General features: G+C 44.7%; 1 protein-coding gene across 1 annotated transcript in view; it reads right to left on the bottom strand.

Annotated features, from left to right (window-relative positions):
• The window catches only part of LOC139228048 (S-adenosylhomocysteine hydrolase-like protein 1), a 115,017-nt gene extending 103,521 nt beyond the window's left edge, over positions 1–11,496 (bottom strand). Inside the window, exon 1 of the mRNA XM_070859195.1 lies at positions 11,214–11,496. Coding sequence (XP_070715296.1) covers positions 11,214–11,465 — 252 coding nt within the window. The 5' untranslated portion in view covers positions 11,466–11,496. The remainder of the gene's footprint in view (positions 1–11,213) is intronic.
• Positions 11,497–12,486: the final 990 nt, after the last annotated feature.

Below are 12,486 nucleotides of genomic sequence, written 5' to 3'. Positions count from 1 at the left end.
TAATTTTTACATTCTTAATCTAAAAGATATAACTGTAGGGGCTTTGCTTTGTGCCAGTACTGCAATTATAGCGTCGAAGCAGCTTGAATCCAGAGTCAGGGCCTGGTCGGACACCAGAATGAAGTGAAGTAGGACTCCGTGGAGGAGACTCGCACATTCAATCTACTTCAAAGTCAGCTCAAACCTTCGACCCTATTTACACAAGTTTAACAGTTGTGCAAAGTGGGTTTGGCTTCGCATCAATGCTAATCTTATAGATATGAATGCACTATTAAGAATCTAACAAGAGTCCTAACTAGAAACACCACCCTGCCTTCAAATCCCTCAACATTGCTGGGCACATGAAGGCCAAGCCCACACGTACACAGAACCAGAATGTCAGAAGGCCAGTGTTCATGTACAAACTAAGTTGCTCCCATCTAGAAATCTGCATTTAAAAAAATTATAATCTCTTCAAAATTAAACAGTTTGGAAGACTGTTTCTTGTATTATAACTCAATAATAAAAGATCTGTTTATGCCTTTAACTTTGCTAGAAGTACCCTCAGTAAAAGTATTTCTGTCTCTACAATTTCAGACAAACTAGTGTCTGCTTTGAATTTAGAGTCTAATTGACAATTTTAAAATTGCTGCTCATTCAGGCCCCTCTACATCACATGCTGGGATAGATAGGTGACTGCTTTGGTTATATATAATGGGATCAACATCATCATAGGCAGTCCCTCGGAATCGAGGAAGACTTGCTTCCAGGAGTCCTTAGGTGGCTGAAGAGTCCAATACGGGAACCACAGTCCCCGTCACAGGTGAGACAGACAGTCGTTGAGGGAAAGTTCCCGGGCAACTATGGTGGTGCGGCGTTCCGGCCTGTCGCTGCTGGAGTTGTCCATGAGGGTCCTGACATTCCAGGTCCCGAACTTCATGTTAGGAGGAGTGGAAGATGCCTGTGCATGAAATGGGATAGGTCATCATCATCATCGGCAGTCCCTCGGAATCGAGGAAGACTTGCTTCCACTCTTAACATGAGTCCTTAGGTGGCTGAACAGTCCAATACGAGAGCCACAGTCCCTGTCACAGGTGGGACAGATAGCCTTTGAGAGAAGGGGTGGGTGGGGCTGGTTTGCCGCACGCTCTTTTCGCTGCCTGCGCTTGATTTCTGCATGCTCTCGGTGACGAGACTCGAGGTGCTCAGCGCCCTCCCGGATGCACTTCCTCCACTTAGGGCGGTCTTTGGCCAGGAACTCCCAGGTGTAGGTGGGGATGTTGGATTTATCAGGGAGTCTTTGAGAATGTCCCTGTAACGTTTCCGCTGCCCACCTTTGGCTCGTTTGCAGTGAAGGAGTTCAGAGTAGAGCGGTTTCTTTGGGAGCCTCGTGTCTGGCATGCGAACAATGTGGCCTGCCTAGTGGAGCTGATCAAGTGTGGTCAGTGCTTCAATGCTGGGGATGTTGGCCTGGTCGAGGACGCCAACATTGGTGCACCTGCCCTCCCAGGGGATTTGGGATAGGTAGGTGCCTGCTATATATACACATCATTGTCGAGTTTTAAACATCCATTATAAATTTATACGTCCACATATATAATGGAAATTGCTTATGTAATTAGTGGCACAGGGTTTTTTTAAATATTTATTCACGCGATGTGGGCATCACCAATATTTATTGCCCACCCCTAATTGCCCGTGAAGGTGGTGGTGAGCCGCCTAATACAACAGAGTGTCTCGCTGGGCCATTTCAGAGGACAGTTAAGAGTCAACTACATTGCTGTGGGGCTGGAGTCACATAGGCCCAGACCGGACAAGGGTGGCAGATTTCCTTCGCTAAAGGTCATTAGTGAATTAGTTGTGTTTTTAATGACAATCCAGTAGTTTCATGGTCACCATTACTGACACTGGCTTTTTATTCCAGATTTATTTGATCGAATTTCAATTCCCCAGCTGCCGTGGTGGGATTTGAACTCATGCCTCTGGAGTATTAGTCCAGGCTTCTGGATTACTAGTCCAGTAACATAACCTCTATGCATCGTACCCCTACTATCTACAACTACACTGGGTTGCCCCAGTGTGTCAAACAAGCGCCAAATCAAAGAGCCCCCTTTTAAAGAGGAAATAATAGAAAACAAAATCATAAAAGAAAAATTATCAAATTAAATAATTCTTTTCACTTTCTAGTTCCTGTGGTGCCCACTGGTGGCGGAGGCCTCCAGCGTATCGGTGGGCACCATGTGCCCCATCTCTAGGACCACCCAGGTGTAGCCAAAGCCGCGCAAGTGCGGCAGGCAGCTGGAGCAACCGCCCCCAGGGGGCTGCATCCAACCTGGTCCCAGGGATGGCCACCTTAGCTGGGCCAGGAGCTGACCCATGAGGAGGTCCTCTGACTGGCCTTCCCAGTCAAGTGGAATGTACCAGATCACAGGGCTCAAACAGTAGAGGACATAGCTCCGGTGAACCATACCTTGAGTCTACAAAAAGTTTAACTTTTACAATGTAATAAAGGCTGGAATTAATCTCCTGAGGCTCCGCTTAATTGCCCTTGGGAGCCAGAAATACTTGCTGCATGAGACTCAATGAATTTTATCTTGTGATTTTTTTTCAACTCTCCTTGATAATTGCGACATCGTCAGCATATCCCTTATCACTGTATTCCACTCACATGGTCACGCCGCTGAGATTTATTATTCAACATCACTATAGTGCGTATTCATTTGCAACGGTGAATTCTAAACTCACTTAATTCTAAACTCACTTAAAATAAAAGGATGAGAGATGTTTGCATTGGCGAGGAACAGTCCGCGTTCCACTTATATGAATTCAGCACTCCTGCATCAAAGTCTAGGTCGTCGCGATGGCAAAATAACGCATCTTATCTGAACCTCAAAGAAAAGAGACTTTTATTTAAAGCACCTTTCACGACCACCCAATGTCCCAAAGCGCTTTACAGTCAATGAAGTACTTTCTGAAGTAGTCACTGTTGCAATGTAGGAAACGCAGCAGCTAATTTGTGTACAGTAAGCTCCCACAAACAGCAATGTGATAATGATTGGATATTTTTTTTTTTTTAAAGTGATGTTGATGGGATAAATATTAGCCAAGAAGCCAGGCATAACTCCCCTGCTCTTCTTAGAAATACGGCCATGGGATCTTTTACGTCACCCTAGAGGGCAGACGGGACCTCGGTTTAACGCCTCATCTGAAAGATGGCACCTCCGACAGTGCAGCACTCCGTCAGCACTGCACTGGGAGTGACAGCCTAGATTTATGTGCTCACATCCCTGGAGTGGGACTTGAACCCACAACCTTCTGACTCAGAGGCAAGAGTGCTACCCACTAAGCATTCTTACTCTACTACTGTAAGGTTTCATAGAAACATAGAAAATAGGTGCAGGAGTAGGCCATTCGGCCCTTTGAGCCTGCACCGCCATTCAATAAGATCATGGCTGATCATTCCTTCAGTACCCCTTTCCTGCCTTCTCTCCATACCCCTTGATCCCCTTAACAGTAAGGGCCATATCTAACTCCTTCTTGAATATATCCAATGAACTGGCATTAACAACTCTCTGCGGCAGGGAATTCCATAGGTTAACAACTCTGAGTGAAGAAGTTTCTCCTCATCACAGTCCTAAATGGCCTACCCCTTATCCTAAGACTATGTCCCCTGGTTCTGGACTTCCCCAACATCGGGAACATTCTTCCCGCATCTAACCTGTCCAGTCCCGTCAGAATCTTATATGTTTCTATGAGATCCCCTCTCATCCTTTTAAACTCCAGTGAACAAAGGACCAGTTGATCCAGTCTCTCCTCATATGACAGTCCAGCCATCCCCGGAATCAGTCTGGTGAACCTTCGCTACACTACCTCAATAGCAATAACGTCCTTCCTCAGACTAGGAGACCAAAACTGAACACAATATTCCAGGTGAGACCTCACCTAAGGTCCTGTACAAATGCATTAAGACCTCCCTGCTCCTATACTCAAATCCCCTGGCTATGAAGGCCAACATACCATTTGCCTTCTTTACTGCCTGCTGTACCTGCGTGCCCACTCAGTGACTGATGAACCATGACACCCAGGTCTCGTTGCACCTCCCCTTTTCCTAATCTGCCGCCATTCAGGTAATATTCTGCCTTCGTGTTTTTGGATAACCTCACATTTATCCACATTATACTGCATCTGCCATGCATTTGCCCACTCACCTAACCTGTCCAAGTCACCCTGCAATCTCTTAGCATCATCCTCACAGATCACATCGCCACCCAGCTTAGTGTCATCTGCAAACTTGGAGATATTACACTCAATTCCTTCATCTAAATCGTTAATGTATATTGTAAAGAGCTGGGGTCCCAGCACTGAGCCCTACAGCACCCCACTAGTCGCTGCCCGCCATTCTGAAAAGGACCAGTTTATCCCGACTCTCTGCTTCCTGTCTGCCAACCAGTTCTCTATCCACGCCAGTACATTACCCCCAATACCATGCGCTTTGATTTTGCACACCAATCTCTTGTGTGGGACCTTGTCAAAAGCCTTTTGAAAGTCCAAATACACCACATCCACTGGTTCTCCCTTGTCCACTCTGCTAGTTACATCCTCAAAAAATTCCAGAAGATTCGTCAAGCATGATTTCCCTTTTCATAAATCCATGCTGACTTGGTCCGATCCTGTCACTGCTTTCCAAACGCGCTGCTATTTCATCCTTAATGATTGATTCCAACATTTTCCCCACTACTGATGTCAGGCTAACCGGTCCATTTCTGAAGCAGTCCCTTATGGCACTTTTGAACCAGTGACAAATTAATGCTGTGGCCTCATGCTCACAAAGAACTGCATTGAGGTTTCCAAAATTTCTCTCACTTTAGAGCACTTAAAGCCAGCAGATAGAGGTCATTTTCATGTAATGCGGGCAAGATTTCACCCGGGTCCTAGGGGTGAAAAGACGCTGTTCTGACCCCTACACTATCTTACAACATGCTGCTGTTTTAATTTAACACAAAGTATAAATTCACAGGAGAAAAATGTGTTAGACAGGAGTGATTACAAAGCTGTAATCTAATTGAGGGATTCAGAACACAAAGTAACAGACCAAACTATGAGCATTTTATAGAGTCATCTGCACTCAAAGATAAGATTAGATATTTTGTACTATGCAACTTTTGACTTGAAATGCTCCCTTTGTTTTGTGATTATTTCCGCCAACAGTAGCTATCACAGTGAATGTTAATTCAGTTTATCCATATCCTTGGAACACAATGATATTCATTTACGACGGTTAACATTACTACTCAAAACTTAATCAAGAAAATATCTGCAGTGAATTTCCAGGAAATTCAATGAACAACGCAAATCAAGCCAGTTCGTGCATCACACAAACGTTAACATAATTCTGGAAGTCAACTGCTGATACTGGTTCTTCATTTGGGCCATCAACAGCTGTGCAGTTGCGCAGTGTGGCAGATGAGAGGATTAGATGTACTATACTGCTGGGAATGAACAACCCACTGCACACAGCAGCAACACTGACCAACCAAGGAAAGCAGGCAGAAACAGACGTATACAGTACCTCTACTTTCACTATTCTCACAGAAGCTGTGCAATTGTGGTTTCCACCTGCAAAAATATGCAACTCACATCTTCCCGCCTCCATAACCATGAACTCATCCAAAACTCAGCTGCTTGTAGCCAAAATCGCCCCCCTTGTGCTCACTGACCTACATTGGCTCATAATCCAGCAACACCTCAATTAAAACATTTTCACACAACCTTCCGGACTCAACATCGAGTTCAACAATTTCAGACCATAACTTCTGCCAGTATTTTGTTCCCTTTCTTTTTACAAAAACTCCTTCCCCCTTTTTTATTTCTCGGTTTTCCATGCCAGCTAGTAATTATTCCACCATTCACACCCTATCTAGACTCATCTTTTGTTTCCAAACTTGTGCTATTACCATCTCAATTTGGCCCATTATCCCTTTTGTCGCTCAAATCTCTCCTGCCCTTCCACCCCATCACAGACTTTCCCTTTTGTTCTTTCCTCCCCCTTTCAGGGCCCTAGCACTTCCTTAAGAATCTGTGACATTTCGAACTATTGCCAGTTCTGACGAAGGGTCATCGCCCTGCAACGTTAACTCTGTTTCTCTCTCTGCAGATGCTGCCTGACCCGCTGAGATTTCCAGCATTTTCTGTTCAGATTCCAGCATCTGTAGTATTTTACTTTTGTAAAAATTCTCATTGTTGTTTTCAAATCCATCCATGGCCTTGTCCCTCCTTATCTCAGTAACCCCCTCCAGCCCTACAACCCTCCGAGATCTCTGCGCTCCTCCAACTCTGACCTCTTGCGCGTCCCCAATTTTAATTACTCCACCATTGGTGGCCATGCTTTCAGCTGCCAAGGTCCTAAGTTCTGGAATTCCCTCCCTAAACCTCTCTGCCACTTTACCTCTCCTCTAAGATGCTCTTTAAAACTTACCCCTTTGACCAAACTTTTGGTCATCTGCCTTAATATCTCCTTACGTAGCTCAGTGTCAAATTTTGTTTGATAATGCTCCTGTGTAGTACGTAACATTTTACTACGTCAAAGGCACTATATAAACATAAGTTGTTGTAATAGCAGTGAATTTTATGACAAAAAAAGAAATGCTGAATCACTTCCAGAGTTGCTTAGCCAGTTTTTAAACTTCAGTGAGTAAAGAAAAACACAAATCCCTCATTTAAAATGGGAGTGCCAAATAGTTCCCATACGATTCTATTTTAAATCAGTCACGAACACCTCAACTTAATTTTGGTATTGTCGGCAGAAAGCCAAGGGATGAGGAAAAAGGAATAAATATAACATGCCCCTTTAATCTTTTTGTGTTCTCAGCAGTTTTTTAAAATCTTTCCAGACATACTAAATCCACAGGAATCAAACACCAGATATTTGAATAGCTCTACTTTAGTGTCTTTACTACATTACAACAGTGATTACACTCTAAAAATACTTCATTGGCTGTAAAGCACTTTGAAATGAAAGACGCTATATAAATCCAAGACTTTCTTTATCGCCCGCCTTCTTGTAAAAAAAAAAGTATTAATCCCTGGTACGACCACAACAAAACACTTGTGTTTCATTTAATTAATATGAATTGGCACTCAAACCTCGGGTGCAAAACTTAAAAAAAAAAACAACCCCAATTCGACATCCCAGCAAACACGATGTTCCACAGGCCCCAAGTCCTCCCTTCTAGTTTTCAACAGACCCCCAAGCCTTTAGCACTCTAAATCTCAAGCTTTAAGGCAGCGATCAGAAGTGCAAAATTGCTTTATAAAAATGATTAATACAGAAGAAGATGATCAAAAAACTTCCCTCAGTGTGCAAAAAGTGCAGCTGGCAATTATGACACTCATTCTACAGAAGAATGACACTTAATATTTTTTTGGCAGTAGGGACATTTGCTGTATGAAGCTGAGACAATGAAGGTTATGGTCTCTTCCACCCGCCCCACCCTTCCCCCACAGATCATATTTAACATGATGCCCGATTGGGCTGTCATTTTGACGACACAGGTGTTAGTTGACTTCTCATTTCTCACTGCTAGTATCTCACTGAATGAGTAAGCATATCTCAACATTGTGCAAACTCGGAAACTCAAATCTCAACTTCATATAATTGAATTTCTCTCTGCAGATAATCAGGGCAAATATTAAAATACTTCCAGTTATTATGGTTAGGCAGGACCAGGGGGCACAAATTTAAGCTGTATAGGGCTAGATCTACGTTAAATGTCAGGAGGTGGCTCTTTTCAGAGAGAATAGCAGACCTCTGGAACAAGCTGCCGTTTCATGTGATGGACACAGACTCACGGAATTCCTTCAAGCAAAAGCTGGATTTGTTTCTGGCTACGGCAGAGATGAACTCTTACAGAAGGTAGGTATTGCAGGGAATTTAATGGCCAGAGTGATCTAATGGACTAGTTTCGATTGTCTCGATGGGTCGGAGAGGAATTTGCCAGATTTTTTGCCCCTCCAAATTGGCCTGGGTTTTTTAAATCTGTTTTTTTGCCTCTCCCAGGAGATCTCAAGGTTTTGGGTGGGATGGAGTGTATATGTTGTAATACACAAGGTATCGCTATTGTGCGGGGACAGGCTCAATGGACCAGATGGTCTTTACCTGTCATGTCATTGTTCGCATATGGCCATATGCTAAAAATGGAAAAGAAATTCCTAAAAATAGACGCTTTCCGCTATCAGTACCATCCCCAACTTCGATTTTCAACAAACATCGGTAAGGCCACATGCGGAATATTAGGATACCTTCACTAATCTCATACTCCCAATGGGGAGCTATGCTCGGAGGAGTGGCTCAGTTGGTACCAGACCCACGAGTCAGAAGGTTGTGGGTTCAAGCTCTACTCAAGGACAAGCTCATAAAAAAAAACTGACACTTCCGTGCTGTAAAGTCCTTACTCTACAGTATGAAACCACACGAGGCACATTCTGGGGACAAGGTCACTCTGTGACCGTAACTCTTTATTCACAGGACTCCAAAGACGATGACCCTGCGTGGGACCTCCCTTTTTATATCTGTGTGATCAGGTAAGGAGTGTCTCCCACAAGTTCACCCCTTGTGGTCAAGGTGTGCATCTGGGTTGAGTGTATACAGTAATACAGCGGTGTTACATTGTGGTTACATAAATGACACGTGGAGTACTGAGGAAATGCTGCATTGTTGGAGGTGCTATATTTTGGAGGAGAAATTAAACTGGGAGCCTGTGCAGAAGGACGTAAAAGATCCCATAACATTTTTTAACAAAAAAAAGCGAGTTCTCTCAGTAACATTCATCCCTCAACCAGTCCCACCAAAAAACTGATTAACTTCTCATTTATTTGTGGGACTTTGCTGTATGCAAATTGGCTGCTGTCTTTGTCCATGTAACAATGACTGCACTTCCAAACTGCTCTACAGCCAAACATGCGTGGTTTTTAGCTAAATGCAAGTTCTTTCTTTTCTTCACTCTTGAGGATTGAACTTAAAAGACTGAACAGCACCATGCACAGTGATGGCTAACTCAGCTCAAGCAAAACAGATACATTTCTAACTCAGTGGTGGAGAGGTATGCAGCAAATGCAGCAAGCAAATGAAAAAAGCCCAGATCAATGCTTCCATCTCAGTGACATTCAATATTTTTGTTTTCTTATGAAGAAACTCAAGTAAAGGACCAAGGTACAGGATGCAGGACACCACCAAAAGCTTAAGTGAGCAAGAGAGAAGACAAGGCTAATTAACTAAAAAGGACAGACCGGTTTGCATTTATTTATATAGCGCCTTTCACTACCACCGAACGTCTCAAAGCGCTTTACAGACAATGAAGTACTTTCGGAGTGTAGTCACTGTTGTAGTGTGGGAAGTGCGGCAGCCAATTTGAGCATAACAAACTCCCACAAACAGCAATGTGATAAGGGCCACATAATCTGTTTTTGTCATTCTAATTGAGAGATAAATATTGGCCAGGACACTGGGGATAACTGCCCTGACGTTCTTCGAAATTGCACCATCTTTTACATCCACTTGAGCGAGTAGCCGGGGCCTCGGTTTAAAATCTCATATGAAAGACGGCACCTCCAACAGTGCAGCACTCCCTCAGCACTGCACTGAAGTGTCAGCCTAGATTTTTATGCTCAAGTATCTGGAGTGGGATTTGAACCCACAACCTCCTGATGCAGAGGCGAGGTGGTACCCACTGAGCCGCGGCTGACTAGTGACAGATAGCATCAATAATGAACTGAAATACAACAACTTGACAAGTGTCAATAGCTCAATTTTCAGTTGACATGAACAAAATTCTTCAGTTTTCTCTTTAGAAAAGTATGGAGACACTGCGATTTCATCAGTTGATAGGAAGCTGATGGTGGAAAACTGTGAATCAGAGAGTCATAGAATGGTTACAGTGTGAGAGAAAGCCATTCGGCCTGTCGAGCCCGTGCAAGAGCACCTCAGCTAGTCCCACTCCCCAATCTTTCCTCATAGCCCTGCAATTTTTTTTCTTTCAGGTACTTATCCAATTACCTTTTGTGCTGAGTTGTAAAGCCAGGGCAAGGTTGAACTACTATCACACACCCTTGATTAAGAATGTTTGGAGTTTTGATTCAATTAAGGTCAGAAGGTAGCTGGACCATGACAACATGGCATGTTCCCTGAAGTCTACAGGCACCATAGATAATCATTCCATATTTCAATATCCAGGGTGACAAAGCAGCTGGGATCCAGGTCATGGGTTACTTGAATTCATACCATGTAAGAAATGTTACCTGCAACAGATTTTAAAGCTACATGCTCCTTCCTGGGAATCATTAGACTGGATAATCCTTTCATAATTGTGCTGGTCACTAAATTTCTTAGCAATATGATAAAAATATAAAACAAAAATGGGTCTGTACATGCTCAGTAGGTGCTCTAAACAAATGTGCTTTGGTTAACCTAACATTACGTTTAGATACTTGCACTGAAACAATTGAAACCTCAATCTCAAATCAAGAACATTCATGCCAATAGCTCCATTACCTCCCATGGGGAGTTGAACAATTAAAAAGAACTTCTATTTTGCCTTGTGCCAAAAGAGACAATGATAACTTTCCCTTTAATGCTTTTACCACATGAACACTTTTATGCGTACACCGACTCTGGCAACCAGCGTTACATGCAGAATGCACCAGAATGAAATCACTGTTTAGGCTCACAGATGAAAAATATGTCAATTTAGCCAAAGGTACTGGATGTCCAGTGGTATTCGGGGCAACAACAAAACTTGGTGCCTTCCAGAGAGGAGAGGAGAGTAAACGGGAAATATAGAAAAACTGGGAAAAAAAATGCAGATCAAATCTACCATGGAGAGTGGAACCTAAGACTTACCCCAAAACCAAAACTGGGTTTGGGAGGTGGGCTTGCTCTCTGTAAACTAACTCAGCAATTGGATCTCATTAAAAGGGGGGGGGGGGGGACGACGACACAATTATCACCGCCCACAAACGTGAGGGGGGGAAAAAAAGGCGAGGGACGCGGCGAGGCTCACTACGCATGCGCCGGCTCGCACTGCACGCTGGGAGTTGTAGTCCAGCCGTCGCATCCCACAAGCCGCCAGCGCGCCGTTAAAAACTACAGCCCCCACAATCCGGTCCACCGACTGGGAACTTGAGTTTTTCTAATCCCCCTTTTCTCTCTCTCTCTCTCACACACACACACACACGCTCACCTTTTTGACAGGTTTGTGCGAAGCGACAGCGCCGCCGTCGTTGTTGAAGACGACCAGCGAGGGTTCTTTCTGCGCCACGGCGTCGAGCAGCGTCTTGTTGAGCGGGTACCTCTCGGCGTCAGCCTTGCCTTTCTCGCCGCCCTGCGCTCGCTCGGCGTTGGCGCTCTCCTTCACCTCCTTGGCCCGCAGCGCCTCCTTCACGTCTTTCGTCTCCACCGGCTCGGCCGGCCCTTTCTTCAGCAGCTCTGACATTTTTTTTGTTCTTCCCCTTTTAACCCTCCCCCCCTTGCCCCCACGCCGGACCTTCCGCTGCCGCTCGTCGCTCGATCCCAGTCCGGATGTCGCAGCAACGACCCAGGCTCTGGTGTGTTTACGTTCGACGTCGGAGGACCGCCCCCTTTTCGCGGGCCCTAAATCGATGTCGAGCACCCGTGCCAGCACTCTGCGTCATGACGTCAACGCGCAACCTGCTCCCTTTCGGCAAAGTTGCTCATTTTGTCTTTGCAACTTTTCAGGCTCGAATGGCCGGCTCCTGCACCTACTTGCTATGTTTCTATTTGGTGGCCGGTGTGCAACGGCTACCACATGTTTAAAAACAATCCACGCACAGGCATCTTCCACCCTCCAAGATGTAGTTCGGCACCTGGAATATTAGGTCCTTCATTGAAACACCTGTGAACTCATTCCTTTTTGGCGTGGAAGGAAGTTATCCTCGCTACGAGGGGCCCCCTCTGATGATGATATCTGCAGTGCTACAGGGTCTTTCACAACCACCGGGCGTCCCAAAGCACTTTACAGCCAATGAAGTACTTTTGAACTGTAGTCACTGTTGTAATATGGGAAACTTATGTCGCCAATTTGCGCACAGCAAGCTCCCACAAACAGCAATGTGATAATGACCAGATAATTTTTTTTTTGTGATGTTGATTGGGGGATAAATATTGCCCAGGATACCGGAGATAACTCCCCTGCTCTTCTTCGAAATAGTGCCGTTGGATCTTTTACGTCCATCTCATCCAAAAGATGGCAGCTCCGAGTTGATCATTTTTGCAACTTTGAGGACAATTTCAGCTTAAATGCCGAATAAAACCACACCAAAGCACGGCACATACAGGAAAATAAGTAAGCCACAACAGTGCTGTCCACTAGGAGAAGGCAAGATGAAAAAGGCACCTTGTGAGAAGGCTTCTGAGGGAGGGGAAAGAAAAAGCTAGGACGAGTTAAGGAGAAGTGTCCCAGAGACTAAAGACTCTGGGTAGGGTAGATGCAGGGG

Source organism: Pristiophorus japonicus, chromosome 17 (assembly GCF_044704955.1).
Source record: "Pristiophorus japonicus isolate sPriJap1 chromosome 17, sPriJap1.hap1, whole genome shotgun sequence".
In the NCBI taxonomy this organism is placed as follows: Eukaryota; Metazoa; Chordata; class Chondrichthyes; family Pristiophoridae; genus Pristiophorus; species Pristiophorus japonicus.
This window is presented reverse-complemented; position numbering and strand designations above follow the sequence as displayed.